This window comes from Coptis chinensis, chromosome 6 (genome assembly GCF_015680905.1).
Source record: "Coptis chinensis isolate HL-2020 chromosome 6, ASM1568090v1, whole genome shotgun sequence".
Taxonomy (NCBI): domain Eukaryota; kingdom Viridiplantae; phylum Streptophyta; class Magnoliopsida; order Ranunculales; family Ranunculaceae; genus Coptis; species Coptis chinensis.
In genome coordinates, this window is record NC_141461.1 from 17,749,439 (window position 1) to 17,765,192 (window position 15,754).

The 15,754-nt window shown below is 39.5% G+C and overlaps 2 protein-coding genes across 2 annotated transcripts; one reads left to right on the forward strand and one right to left on the reverse strand.

Moving 5' to 3' along the window:
- Positions 1 to 2,996: 2,996 nt before the first annotated feature.
- On the forward strand, positions 2,997 to 3,464 carry LOC147491868 (uncharacterized). Its single transcript, XM_086567348.1, has one exon. The coding sequence runs from the start codon at positions 2,997 to 2,999 to the stop codon at positions 3,462 to 3,464; it is 468 nt and encodes a 155-aa protein (XP_086423474.1).
- A 4,816-nt stretch (positions 3,465 to 8,280) lies between these two features.
- On the reverse strand, positions 8,281 to 8,943 carry LOC147491869 (uncharacterized). Its single transcript, XM_086567349.1, has one exon. The coding sequence runs from the start codon at positions 8,941 to 8,943 to the stop codon at positions 8,281 to 8,283; it is 663 nt and encodes a 220-aa protein (XP_086423475.1).
- Between the last annotated feature and the right edge of the window lie 6,811 nt (positions 8,944 to 15,754).

A 15,754-nucleotide genomic window follows, 5' to 3' on the forward strand; every position in this document is an offset into this window, starting at 1 on the left:
TCTGAGATGATCGCCACCAACTCCAACCTATATGGATTCAGCGGGGACAAAGCTCTAACAATTGGGGAGATCCAACTACCCGTTGTTGCTGGTCCAGTAACTCTCGTCATAAATTTTGTTGTGGTAAAAGCTAACACACCCTATCATATAATCTTGGGCAAGACCTGACTACACAGACTCCGAGTTGTTCCTAGCAACTATCACCAATGTCTGAAGTTCCCATATAACGAGATAATTGAGACAATCAGAGGGGATCAGGTGGCTGCCAAAGCATGATATGCACTGGCGGCGAAGCAGTCCCCACTCCCTTTTGAACCAATGGAGGTGGGGCAACCCGCCAAATAGCAATTACAGTTAGATCCCCCTCTCCCAGACTTGGTCCCAAGAGAGAGGGAGAGTCCCCCCTCACTAGAGCCATTAGAGGAAGTGGAAATTATGGGAGGCAGCTCGTCAAAAACCACTTTCATCGGCACCTTGTTGAGTTTTGAAGAGTGTCAAGCTCTAATATACTTCCTTCAAGAACACAAAGACGTGTTTGCTTGGTCGTTTGCAGAAATACCAGGGATTGACCCCCATGTGGCATGTCACCGGCTCAATGTCTGCAGTGATACAATAGTGGTCAAGCAGAAACCCAGAAGGATAGGTGCTGACAGATCCAAAGCAATAAAAGCTAAAGTTGAAAAACTAAAGGCAGCTAACTTTGTCAGGGAGATCAATTTCTCCACATGGATTTCTAATATTGTCCCAGAACGTAAGAAGAATAGGTCATGGAGAATATGTATTGACTTCACAAATCTAAACCACGCATGTCCAAAAGACAGTTACCCTCTATCGCGGATTGACAAAATGGTAGATGCGATGGCTGGACATGAACTGTTATCTTTCATAGATGGATCATCTGGCTATAACCAGATCCCATTGAATGTGGAAGATCACAAGCATGCAAGTTTCACAACCGAGGATGGCCTGTACTGTTATCAGGTCATGCCGTTCGGACTGAAACACCAGCATTTGGTGAACAAAATGTTTGAAGGATTGATAGGTGACATTGTGGAGATCTATGTAGACGATATCTTGATCAGGAGTTTGAAATAGGAGATCATCTCTCCCACTTGAAACATGCATTTGACGTTCTCTAAGGGTATCACATGAAACTCAATCCTGTGAAATGTGCTTTCGCTGTCTCATCAGGAAATTTGTTAGGGTATCTAGTTACTAAGCGAGGAATCGAGGCAAACCCAAATCAGATCCGGGCGCTCATAGAGATGCCTTCACCTAAAAACATGAAAGAGGTTCAAAAAGTCATAGGCAAGGGCTAACAGCCGTGAACAGGTTCATCTCTAGAGTTCAGATAAGTGCAAACCTCTGTTTAAGTTACCGCGAAAGAATACCTCATTTTTATGGACAGAAGAATGCCAAAAAGCATTCGATTAGCTCAAAACGTACCTGGGGCCACCACTAATCCTTTCCAAACCAGTTGAGGGAGAAGTTTTGGGTCTTTATCTCTGTTCATCTGATTATGGTATCAGTTCTGTATTGATACATGTGGATGAAAAAAGGTTGAAAAACCTATCTATTTCTTGAGCCAAACGTTCCTCCCTACAGAAACAAGATATCCTAAACTCGAAAGAGTCGTTTTAGCCCTTGTTTTTACAATAGAGAAGTTACGGCCATACTTCCAGTCCCACATTATTCGGGTAATCACGAAATACCAGTTACGATTAGTTCTGGAAAGGTCGAACAGGTTAGGGAGGTTAGCCTAATGGTCTGTGTAACTGTCAAAATTTTGACATTATCTACGTCCCACGAATCTCAGAGAAGGGTAAGGCACTAGCAGAATTCTTGGGAGATTTTCTAACGACCTACACTGGGTACGACTCAACCACCCCCAGTTCAGATGATGGCATCCTGCCTGAATCTCCAAATACCCGTCCAGACCAAAAGGAGTAGAGCTCCAGGCAACTATTTGTGGATGGATCTTCAAATGACAGAGGCGCTGGAGTGGGAGCTGTGTTAGTTACTCCTGACAACATGCGACTGGAGAAGTCCATACGACTAGGTTGGCACGCCTCTAACAATGAGGCAGAGTATGAGGCAACACTTGCTGGCCTCACAATGGCTCTCGAGTTAGGCCTAACACACCTCATAGTTCTTAGTGACTTACAGCTGGTTGTGTTCCAAGTTGATAGAGGATATGAGGCCAGGGATGAACGAATGGTCAAATATCTGGAATTGGTGAGGGGTCTTTAGGACAAATTTGAGAACATTCAGTTTTATCAGCTGCCTCGATCCGAAAATTGTCACGTAGATGCTTTGGCGTGTGCTGCCTCAATGTTGGGCAACAGTGAGTCTCGCTCCATCCCTATATAGTTTCAAGAGAAATCCAACATCCAAGCACTCACAGTTACAATAGTTTGTGTTATTCCAGCCACTACTCCAAATTGGATGGATCGATACAAGTCCTACCTCAAAGACGGGACACTCCCTGAGGATAAGAATATAGCCAGGCATCTGCTTGCAAAGATACACAGATTTACCCTCTTTGAAGATGATCAGTACAAGAAGTTCTTTTTGGGACCTCATCTCAGATGTCTCTCCCCAAACCTCGTTGACCAGGTTATGCGAGAGGTTCATGAAGGCAAAGATTCTTTTGGCCTTACATGCAAAAAGATCCATAGATTTTTGCCCGCAAATATGAAAAGTGTCAAAGATATGCGCCACTTATCCATGCTCCAGCAATAGAGTTGCACCCATTGGCCAGCCTATGGCCATTTGCATAGTGGGGAACTAACATTGTAGGACCTCTACCACCCGCTCCCGATAATGTCAAATTCTTCTTGGTTGCAATGGATTACTTCACCAAGTGGATAGAAGCAGTTCCCCTTGTCTTCATTTGAGAACAGGACGTCAGAAAGTTCATTTGGAACAACATTGTCTATAGGTTTGGCATACCCAAGGTTATCATCTCAGATAATGGGCAACAATTCGCTGGAGGAATGGTCGCTGAACTCTGTGAAGAGTTTCATATTACCCATCTGTTCTCAACTCCAAGGTATCCACAAGGCAATGGCCAGGCTAAAACCTTTAATAGGGTCATTTTGGATAACATGAAGTGTAAATTAGATGATGCAAAAGGATTATGGGTCGAGGAACTACCTAAGGTCGTATGGGCATATCGAACTACACCAAGACAATCAACTGGTGAGTCCCCATTCTCACTGACATACGGAACTGAGGCTGTCATACCTCCTGAACTAGTAGCTCCCACTCAGAAGTCAGACGTTGTGCACACTCTAGACAACGAGGAGTTGTTATGTAGAGAAATGGATCTCCTAAATGAAAAGCGAGAAGGTGTTGCACTTCGCTTAGTCACTAACCAGCAGATTCTGAAGATATCATACGTCAAGAAAGTCCGGATTCGATATTTCAAATATGGAGATCTGGTTCTGCACGAGATCCCATAGCCCAACGGTAAGCTTGGGCCTAACTGGGAAGGACCCTACATCGTCAACAAGGTTGGTCGAATTGGTTTTTACTACCTACGCACACATGAAGGGGACGTTCTTGTCAAACCATGGAACGCACATTATCTTCGCAAATACTATTAGTAAATTGTTATTCTATGCTTCTTTATGCATTGTTCACTCCTCTCCAAGTCATCAATAAAGTTTTCCACATTGCCATCGAATTTATTCCTTGCATCAGTTCTTTATTTATGATCCACAATGGACTAAGCCTTTAGGGAATTATCTTCTCACTATCTGTTCAAGAATATTGTATGCCAATTTTCTTTAGAACTAGTGATACTGAGTATGGGAAAGTTGAACTGTATGACAGATCCTATCTCATTTCCATGCAGCTGGAACTGTACGCTAGTTCTTTCAAACTGCGATTATCATCGATGGGTTAAGCCTTTAAGGAATCGGACCACACTAATTGTTCAGTAAACTGTAATCCAATTTGACTTAGAACAAGAGATAGTGTTTTTGAAAGCCTAAACTGTATGCCAGTTCCTGGAGCTCTCAAAACATCAAACATAGGGGTTACTGGGAAGATCTGGGTTAGATCCAGATCCTAGCACGCAATCATTAGCCTGGAACTATATCGGCATGATAGCGCTGAGGAAGACTCCCCCACTGTTGTTCTGGCAATAACCTATTCATTTTTTAAATAAATAGGACCTGTCGTTATTAAACACAGTGTCATGCTCATGGCACCAAGTTACTTTCGCAAAGACATATGTCTCTATTGCAATCGAACTCTCAGTTACAGTTAACTTGAATGGCTTCCATGATATCCTGATCAGATTTTAGTTATGCATCATTTTAATCTATTTAGCCTGCTAGGGTCACCTATTGTTGTTCCAAATGAACTTTGGGAGCATCAAGGGTAGAGTATGCATAGTAGTACATGTCATATAACATAAAATGCTTTAAAGGTATGCATAAACTAGAAGAGTTGTAGAGTTCAGTAAGTAGTATGCATGCATAAACTAGAAGAGCTACAAAGCTCAATAAGTAAATAGTATGTGAGCTACATAGCTCAATATTATAGACCCATAGAATAATTGTTTAAAAATAATTATTTATGTGAATCATCAACTGAAAGGCTTATGAAGTAGGGGTAGAATCAAACTTTGGTTCACCATAAGTGCTTATTGCTGCACCATCATCAAGAACTCTTGTTTCACTCTCAAGAACAGGCTGTGTGGTTGGATTAGCTGGAATGGTTAAAGGCTAAACGGAACACTAACTTAAAGCTAGAACATGCAAAAAAGGAAGCTGAATGAGAAGCATGTCATCATTGGTGTCTTCTTCAGAAGATGAGGATGCATCAGGCATAAGTTTATCATGGATAGCTAAGATACTGGTGTCTAGATCAGGAAACAAGATGAAAGGGTTGGTCACGCGCCCCTGATCATCCAACTGAGAAACATACCCAGTAGCCTCAATAGCCTCCTCAAACTTAACTTGTCTGGCTGCATTGAAGGACTCTTCAGAAACATCAAGCACTCTCAGAGCAAAGCGAATGGCATTTTCAGCTAACCTCTTCTTCACCTCCTTCACCACTTGGGAATAGAACTCAGAGGTCTCCACCAAGAGGTCACCAGCCTTCTTATCAGAGCAAAGACATTTTTCTTTTAGAGCCTCTCATAGCCTGACATGACTTCATTTGTATGATCAATGGCTTGGCCAAGGGTTCTCATCTCGGTGTTCCTACGGTGAAGTTCCCATTAGACCTGGTCATGCTTTACTTGCAGGGTGGTGAAGTAGGAGCACAGTTCCAAGAACTTCACTCTCCAAGTGGCAGCATCAGAAGCTCCTTTTTTGGGCTTTTTCCAGAGAGCTCCGGAGGTTGGAGATAGTGTCTCTTATATTCTTAAAGCCAGTATCAGATTTCTTCTCTTTCACTAAGAACTGGTCAACCTGGATCTACAGCTCCTCAGTTCTCTTCTCAATAGCCTCTTTCACCCAGATCAGCTCGCCGATAGCCATGGCATCAGTGGATGTATCAGCAGAGGCCGCAAAGATGGGTTCTTTCATGGCCAAAAAGTTATTCACTAACTGGAAAAGAATATAGGATGTGTAAGTAATACAATGAGAAAAACCGAACATTGAACAGAGAAGAAAGTCTTACCTTGGCAAGGTGAACAGCAGATCGGTGAAAGGACAAGTCCAGGCTCCCAGCCATGTTGGCTTCAGCCTTGTCAATAGGAAGTTACGCAGCTTCCAGAACTCCGAGCGCGATATTAATATCATTAACAGAATGCTTGTTGGTAGCATGTAGTTCATCAGTTTGTCCCCAATGCCTTATCTCCACGATCATCTCCCTTTTAGGGGAATCTAGAGATCTTGGCAAAAAGGAATGTCGTCACTCACCCCCCTCCTATCACTGAATCGAGGAGGAGGGAAAGCTACAGTTACAGTAGTTGTTTCAGCAATGCCTTTCCCCTTGTGATTATTAGGGAGGGAAGGGTCAACAGTCAGAGAGACATTGTCACCAGTTTGTTCAGAACCTGTGGGAGGATCTGGAACTGGTAGGGGTACAACTACTTTCTAAAAACCAGAACGGGGAATAGTCATAGGAACCTTAAAAAGTGTTTCTTCATTAACAGAGAGAGGGCAAAACTTTATTTTCCTACCGGACAGGGCAACATCATAAGCAGAAGTAGGGTCAGCTCTCTTCAATCTAGAGCAATTGGACGCACGTACTCCCCTTTTAAAATTGCTTGCTACCAGCAGTTCATGAGGCAGTTCAGGGCCCCTCCCGCCAGTGATCACATAATCATCACTGACCGCAGGCTCCTGAACTGAGCCCAATGTCACAGCATCACCGGAGGCAGCCACAAAGCCATTCTCCTTGCGGTTCCCTCTTCTTCTAGTACTCAAAGATGATTCATCCTGAACTGGAGGAGGAAGAAGTCCAGCATCCTGGTCCACAGGAGAAGGAAGTGTTGTGTTCCCAGAATTCATAGTACTTATCCCAAAAGAGGAAAAGTCAGGGGACAAGTTGCATCAATTCTTCAGCAGACATGTTGAAATATTCAGAAAGATGGGTGGGATCAGGAACTATCACCCAAGGCATCCTCTGTTCCTTGGGGATCTTCTTGATGAAGTCCACCATATTAGCATCAGTCGCAGTTAGTTGATTCCAGGGGGAAGAGTCATCTAAGGGAAAATAGCAAAGAAACTTAGTCGAAAGACTCTTATAGTGGTTACAAAATTCGTAAGAAAAGAGGCTTATTGGTTGGAGCATGAGTGTGTTTTTTGGGAACAAGAATTCCCACAGGCTCACCCTCAATATCAGAAGGACGGACGCCCCATGCATCACCCAACACACGGAGATGGTGGTCAGCCCAGCCCTCGTCACTCTGCTTCCCCTCAAAAAAGACAATCGGAGAATTCTTTTCTCTGTTCATGAGATAGTAGTATGATTGGTCTCAAATACGCCAGACCTCATAAAAGTACCCAAACACCCAACGATTCAAAACGAATCCATGCCTCTTGGCCAATATGGCAGAGTACATGACAGTTCTGTAAAACAAAAGATTGAAGTGAATCAAGCACTCTCTTAACAGTGGGTGAAGGGGAAGAGTTAGTTCGGCCCTGAGTTGACCAATGGTGATGAGCGCCACTTCTTTATAGGCCAACTCATCTAGCAACCTCCCCTACTCCAGGCAGATATCATCAGGGATGTGAAATTTCTCTTGAATCAGTTTCAAGGAGGAAAGATCTCCGAAGTTTACAAGTGACCAGTTGGGATTCATGATTGGAAAAGAGAGAAAGTTTCAAGTTTTGGTTAAACCCTAAGCGAGATATCAAAAGGTTCAGTATACAGAGAAAAAGTAGCGGAAGAGGTAATGAGGGTTCTCTCACCAGATCCTTTATATACAGATAAGATGGACGGTTACAATTAGCCCAAGCATTGTGTCTTTTCAGGATGGAACTGCCATCATTACCTTTTCTCAGGAAACGACATGTCTGTTTGAGCCGTCTTTTCATAGCCTTAATTAGTTGGATACGTAAGCAGTTCCAGTAACAGTTTAGGAAAAAGATTCTTGCACCAAAAGCAGTGTAGCTTCAAGCACCCACGTGCTAGATGGCACAAGAGGGGGCATATGTAAAGGGGATTTCCCGTCATTGAACATATGACACGTGTATGGGAAATAACCTAAGACTATAGATGTCCAGAATGAGACGAGGACCATCGGATCAGTTCTGTGAATAAGTGATCTCGTGCTTAGCACAAGTGTTTAGTGGACATGTGCTAGGCACGTGGCTGACTACCTCTAAGTATGACAGCTCTCCAAGTCGTTAGGAACTGATATAGACAGTTCCTGAATAGAAGAAAACTAAAGATGGCGATCTCTGATGATAAGAAAGGAATCGTGATGACATATCTTAGGAGTTTTTAGATATAATCTTCTCATACACGATGGGACATTATGATCAAGAAGGAAACTTACCTCTCATAAGATATGGTCTAGATTCAGACTTCCATAAGGAGAGAAATCCTAATAGGAAGGCAGAGTCCAAAGATGGAAGGGAACTCACAAGCGGTGGGACAGTCCTAACCCTAGGACTCTTGTAGCTCTTCCTATATAAACCAGAGGGATTTGCTCTTATGAACTACGCAAAATAGGGTTTGATTCTTCTAAATAAATAAGGAGATACGTAGGCAACCACCAGGCGGTTCAACCCTGAACTCAGAATCATCTCATCTCTTCTCTACTCAGTAAAAGCTTCTAGACCACAAGGCACAGAGGAAGATCAGGGGATACTAGAAAACTCCCATACATTCTCTTTCCCCTACTTTTAGCATAACAAATGAGGGATAAGAGTAATTGAGTGGAATAACAATATAGAGTTTGGCAAAAGATAATCTTTGTTTCTTCGCAGTTGCCTCATTCATGCATAAGGCTCCTCCCAGAATGCAAGCAAGGTACGACAAGCCATTTAAAGTCCAAAGTTCTTTTGGTACATGAGCTAGTTTAACCCATATAGGAATTGTATTAACATTATTCCTAAAAGACTCTGCTTCCACTGTCCATGGCCGGATCACGAAAATCTTGCCCGATATAAACAACGATCCACCTTCCAAGACCATAGATCGATCTTCTTCAGTAGAGAACTTTATGTAAAAAAGATCACAGTCTGTAGTGATTTCCATGTTGCCTTTTAGTTTCCAGCTTCTCTCGAGACTAGCTTTAACATATGGAAAGACCATACGTTTGTCAAGGAAATATCCTACTAAGGCATTCTTCCATTCCTCTATCCCTTCATCAACAATCTCTTGAGGCATAATAGTGACTCCATTAACGAAAGAGGGCGAGAAGTTCTTTAAAATAGTGGTGGAAGGAGTTGGTCTGCTGAAGAGATTACTCCACGACATAGATGGTTGTTGCAGATTTGGCATACCCGATTCACTTTGAACAGATGACATCTTTCTTCTTCCTTGATGACAGTTGTTGCTATTTAAAGAAGGAAAAACATGCGAGAAATAGATAAGATAGTCCTACCAACCAAAGTTTACTAGAACAGGAAACATTTTAGCACATAGGAACGGTTGTATCTAACTACTAAGTTACTCCTAGAATCGCCCCACTAAAGGTCCCCATTAGTGATAGATGTAAAGACTCATCTTTTTTTTTACAAAGAGGGGTGAGAGAAAAAAGTGACACATGGCTAGTTACGGTTGGACAATGAAACAATGAGCATATAGCCTAAGGAGCAAAAAATTCTCCTTTCACTAGAGGATTCAATCTTTTTTGAAATAATTACACTCTTGTTTCTCCTCGCTTCTTATCTCTGCCTCTCAAATATCTATTCCTAACATTTATACAAAGAAGTTCACATATAACCATAGTACAAAATATCCCGATATATCGTGATATTTGGGGATATCTATCCAGATTTCAGAGAAAGATATATAAATATCACGATATATTCAGAGATATATACGACTGCAAATATCAGTGATATTTTGATGATATTTATGACATTTGTGATATTTGGGGATATTTGGCGATATTTTGTGTATATAACAATTTTATTTAATATTTATCATTATATTTCAAATAAATATAAATAATGTATCATGATATATCAAGAAATATCCACAATATTTGTCGATATTTTGGATATATCAACAATATTTGCATGTGAAACAATGTCAAATATCCCCAAAGAGGGGGATATATCCACGATACATATCCAGAAATTGAATATCGATAAATACCCATATCCTGATATTTTGTACTATGTATACAACTACACCCAATGGCCTCCTCCCAACCATCCATAAAGATTGTTACTTGGAACTGTCGAGGAAGTAAAAAAACCTCTATAGTTAATTATATTAGACAACAATATAATATACATAAGTTTAATATATGTTTTATTATGGAATCTAAAGCTAACTACCAAGATAGTCACACTCGTATTTCATCTCTCCCTTTTGAAAACTTTTTCATCCTTCTTGCTAATGGTCTTAGTGGAGGACTCTGGCTTCTCAGGAACTCATCAATTAAAATTAAAATTCTTTTTACTTCTCAAAATATTATTCTTACAGAGCTCTCCTTTCAAAACAATCAATATAAGATGTTTGTTTCTTTTATTTATCCCCCCCCCCTTATCAAAAAAGATCGCTTCTTTTTCCTGGAATTCATTTAAAAAATCAACAGAACTTTTTATATGGGGATTGGATGTTGATTGGTGACTTCAATGAGATACAACATCCGTGGGAAAAATTTAGGAAGCCTTTTAAATCTACAAAAACTTCCGATAAATTTGAAAATTTTCTTTAGTCTGCTGATTTACGAGATTTAGGTTTTTCTGAGGTTTCTTTCACTTGGTCCAATAACCAATGGCTCCTTAGCTTAACTAAAAACGATTAGGCAAAGCCTACCTCAATGACTCTGCTCTACACAACTTCCCTAACGCCACCCTTTTTACTCATCCCATTATTCACTCTGACCATAGTCTTATTGATGTAGACATAGAGTTCAAGTCAAGCCCATGGGTTGCATTAGGTGGGCCCCTTTTAGTTGGTTTATTTTATTTAGTTATTTGCCATGTGGCATATTTTCATTGGTTTGCTTTGTTGTCAGTTAATATAAATAAGAGCTTATGGTTAGGGTTTCAGGGAGTTGTTTTAGTTGTGTTTGTGTGTTATGAATTATTGAGCGATTATCAATAAATGTGAGACTTTCAGGGTTTTACAAAGTGTAGATTTTGATTAAGTGTTGCTTCTGCCACTTCAATCTATATTATGTGGTATCAAAACGGCTGATTTTTGGGAGATTGTCCAGAAAATACTATTCACTGGGATACTATTCATCGAGGTACTATTTACGAAACACGGTTACGACAGTACTGTTCACCCAATTACTATTCACTGTGATTTATTCCTTAAAAAAACAATTTTTTATTGTTATTATGGTGAATCACAAAGCAACTCGAGGTCGTCCTCCATTCATGGATACTCGCATGTCTCGTTTAGAAGAAAGCATGAAAAACATGACACAGATGTTCCAGACCCTGATGGAAGCAAAGTTTCCAGTCCAAAGAAGGGTATAACAACCACCTCCACCACCACAGAATAATGGTTCAATGGCTAGTACTGATGATGCATCGCAATTTGATGGTTCAATCCCTCTTCTGAACCCTTTTGTGCTTACAGATCCAGAAAACAACAAAGAGAATAGAGTTGGCAGGAAAGATAACACCAACAGGGAACCTCCTCTCAATAAGGAACGTGAGGGTGTACCCCTCAATGATGGCGCTGCTCGGCTGCCGGCAGGTGTTGAAGCCCCCCTATTGGGTGCTCCACCAATATTTGATAAGTATGAAGATGAGTCTCTTTTTTATAAGTACGAAGATCTGATTTGGGAAACTTTTGTGAATCACTTTGACAAACAAAGTGATTTGTTTTTCAAAAAAGCATGATTGTAAGCTTGGATTTCCTTAAAGGAAGTCACATATGTTGGTGAAGTTACAAGCTTTCAAGACGAGCCATTGGTACTGAAAATTTTTGGTGCATCTTCTGGTTATTGTTTTCATAATCTGTGTGCAAGAGCATGTTGTGGGTTACTGATTTTAAGCCAGGGAAGCTGCTATAAAGGAAAATTCATGGTCGGATTCCTTTCAGCTGGGGTATTGGCCGATTTCCTAAAGCTTGTGGAAGTGGTTCTCTTTACCTGAAGTTTTTGTTGATTAGAAATTCGATGACAAATTTTTTTCGGTTGGGGGGAATGATGTAGACATAGGTTCAAGTCAAGCTCATGGGTTGCATTAGGCAGGCCCTTTTTAGTTGGTTTATTTTATTTAGTTATTTGCCATGTGGCATATTTTCATTAGTTTGATTTGCTGTCAGTTAGTATAAATAAGGGCTTATGGTTAGGGTTTCAGGGAGTTGTTTTAGTTGTGTTTGTGTGTTATAAATTATTGAGCGATTATCAATAAAGGTGAGACTTTTAGGGTTTTACAAAGTGTAGATTTTGATTAAGTGTTGCTTCCGCCACTTCAATCTATATTATTTATTCTTTTTTACTCCAATCCAAAACACGAAAAACTAAGAAAACCTTTTTACTTCCAATCAGCTTGGAACCTCGACCCATCTTATAAAGTAGTAGCTTTAAAATCTTATAAAGTAGTAGCTTTAAATTGGAAACCTCTACAAGATAATCATTATGTGGCTTTCATAAACATTTCCTTGGTTAGGAAAAAATTGCTGTTATGGAATAAAAATCACTTTAGAAAAGTGGACACTAAAGTGCAAACCTTGCTTCAAACCCTTGAGTCATATCCAGCTTAGTAGCCCTACATATCATACTATAGCCTTAGAATATGATATTAAATGTAAGATTAATGATATTAACATGCGCCAAGAAGCGTATTAGAGAGATAAATCTAGATATTTAAAACTTACTTTAGGAGATAATAATACTAGATTTTTTTATAATGCTACAAATGCTAAAAGAAGCCATAATAAGATCATGATGTTAAAAGATAATGAAGATAATTGGTTGAACAATAGAAAGGACATTGGTAATCATATTGTTGATTTTTTTTTCTTCCCGGTTTACATCTACTAACCCCAGTGTTCCTGATTGTATTCCTTTTGTTGATTGCTTGATTGATGTTATGGATAATGATAACTTAACTCAACTTATATATTTAAATGAGATTCATGAAGCCCTGTTTGCTATGGAACCATGCAAGGCCCCTGGGCCTGATGATTTTACCCCCTTGTTTTATAAAGATAACTGGAACGTGATCAAGGACGACCTGTTTTCTGTCATTCAACATTTTTTTTATAATAATTCTCTAGACCAGACCTTTAATCATACTAATCTTACCCTTATACCTAAAGTTCCAAACCCAAATCAGGTGAAGAGCTTTCGTCCTATTAGTCTTTGTAATATCATATATATAATTATTGCAAAAAATTTGGTCAACCGTCTCAAGCCCCTCTTGCATAAGATCATTTCACCTATGCAATCTGCTTTTGTTCAACAAAGGCTGATCACCAATAATACTATTATTCTTCAGGATATTTTACAAAAGTTGAAAAAGAAAAAAGGCATTCATGGGTGTATGGCTGTTAAACTTGATATGCATAAAGCTTTTGATCAAGTTGAATGGGTTTTCCTTTTTCAAATTTTAAAGCAGTTCGGGTTTTTGCTCTAAATAGATTAACTGGATAAAAATTTGTCTTACATCTACCTCTTTCTCAGCTAATCTTAATAGTTCTCCCTTTCAGAAGTTCACTGCTTCAAGAGGGATAAGGCAAGATGACCCCCTATCCCCCTTTCTGTTCATTATTTGCACTGGATTCTTTTCTAGGCATATTTCGCATTTGTTAGCTACTAAGAAAATTCATGGCATCAAGATTTCTCACTCTACTATACCTATCACTCATTTAATGTTTGCTGACGATTGCTTTATTTTCATGAGGGCTAACTAACCTACCTGAAACTCATAATGTTCTTAAGTGCCTTAATATGTATTGTGATCTTTCTAGCCAATCTGTGAATTTTAGTAAATCCTCTCTTATCTTTAGTCATAACCTGCATAATAGACATAAAAAGATCATTTCCAAAATCCTTAAGATCCATTTAGCTAACTGTAATAACACCTATCTAGGCATTGACTTCAATCCTACTAAACCCAGTTTTATTAGTTCTACTAGAATCATGAAAAAAGTTTTAGATAAGTTCAAATCTTGGAATAACAAATTTCTATCTATGGCTGGACGCAGTACCTTAGTTAAAAGTGTAACTTCTGCTATTCCTATATATGTTATGCAAACTAATCTTTTTCAAAAATCTGTTTGTCATCAATTAGATATGTTAAACTCTAATTTCTGGTGGGATGTTAATTAATGAGATTGGGAATCACAAGATACACCTGTTAAATTGGAATGCTTGCTGGGGGTGGGGGAGAGATGGCCCTACTAGCTAGGATGTGTTGGAAGCTTATTGCTGAGAATAACTCTTTATGGATAAAAATTATAAAAGCTAAATAATTTCAAAATGTAACTTTCCTTAAAGCTAAAGCTTCTAAATCTTCTTCTTTGTGGTGGAAAATATCATTCGGATTAGAAATGAGATCTCTTTTATACCTTGTTGGATCATTACTGATGGTCGAGGAATCGACATTTGGGAGGATAACTGGATTCCATCCATTCCTTGCAAAAGGCTTGTTGGTCCTCGACCACTGTTGCATCGTAACATCAGGTATGTCTCTAATCTCATTGATTATGTGACTCACTCTTGTAATATTGATCGGCTCCAAGCCCTTTTTACTAAGGATATTCAAGCTAAGATTTTAAAAACAAAGATTCACTCCTCTAATATGGATCAAAGGATGGTTTGTCCTTGGAAAAAATAGTAAGTTTACAGTCTAATCCGCGTATAATTGGTTTTATAACCAACTACCTACTTCTGTTGTGCCCCTCTCTTTGAGTCATGTACAAAATGTTTGGAACCTAATCTGCAACCTGAATGTACCACATCGTATCAAATTGTTTGCTTGGAAAATCATGCAGAATATTCTGCCAACAAAAAAAGTTTTGTTTGATAGGCACAGTTATGAATCAGATGCTTGCCCGAGGTGTTTATCTAATTCTGAAACGCTTGAGCATGCTCTCTTTAGTTGCTCATACCTTGAAAGAATTTGGTTTGCTTCTTCTCTGGCTCTTAACTTTAATAATTGGCCGAGGCACTTCACTATATATGATGTGTTCAACCGTATTATAACTCATAGTTTATCTAAGGCTTGTACTATAGAGAATCTTACGATTCTTGTTACCATAGCTTAACTATATGGATAGATAGAAATAACATGGTCTTTGTCTCGAATTATAAGAATCTTAATCCTAACCACATTCTTAATCAGGTCCGTAGGTCTATTTTACCTGTTAAGCCTCCTATCATTCTCATATATCTTGCCTCCTATCATTCTCATATATCTTATTTCTAAGTTTCACATTCCACTTCTCTTCATGCTTGCTACTGATGGTGGTTTTGACCCTATTTCAAAAAAAGCAGGTGTCGGCTACACTATTAATAGTTAGAATGGTGAAATTTTTATTGCAGAAAGCAGGCCCGTCGCAACAGATTCAACAAAGGATATAGAGTTGCAGGCTCTAAGGCTTGGATTGCTTGAGGCCTCTCATCTTAATCTATGCAAGGTGGTGGTTTGCTTTGACAACCAGGCTGTTGTCAATGCGGTTAATGGAGTGTCTTCTAATATCTCTTGGAGTCTATCGAGTCTTTTGCTAGAAACTGTGGCTTTGAAGGTGCCCACCTTTTGGCTGATGCAGCAAGTCTAGTATGCAGTTAGATTGTAATGGGCAGGTGCCTATGTCTGTTAAGTCCAGTTTTAAGCAGGTCCACTCTGAATTGTATCAACTTTTCGCTTTAGGCTAATGAAAGTGATGTGATTCGAGAAAAAAAAAAAAAAACTTTTTTGAAATGATTTTAAACTCATACTAAGTCTCACTTTTACAAAAAGATGGGACGTCGTTGAAGAGAGCTCAGATTATTACCTAGTGTGTCTTCAATATCAGAAGATTGGCGGAAATCCTGTCCACCTGAGCACATTTCCGCACTGCTCGAATAGATGTACCCACGAATTTGTTAAAAAGGGTGTAGTTTAGTAAAGTTTGGCCAATGTGGACTATGTGGTTCTAGCACTATTCAAAATAAGCATAAAAAAGACAAAGCAATTGAACAATATCCATTCCCATA

What these genes read in the sequence shown, in the direction of transcription:
- LOC147491868 (XM_086567348.1), top strand. Translation starts at nt 2,997, where the DNA reads ATGGTCGCTGAACTCTGTGAAGAGTTTCATATTACCCATCTGTTCTCA.
- LOC147491869 (XM_086567349.1), bottom strand. Translation starts at nt 8,943, where the DNA reads ATGTCATCTGTTCAAAGTGAATCGGGTATGCCAAATCTGCAACAACCA.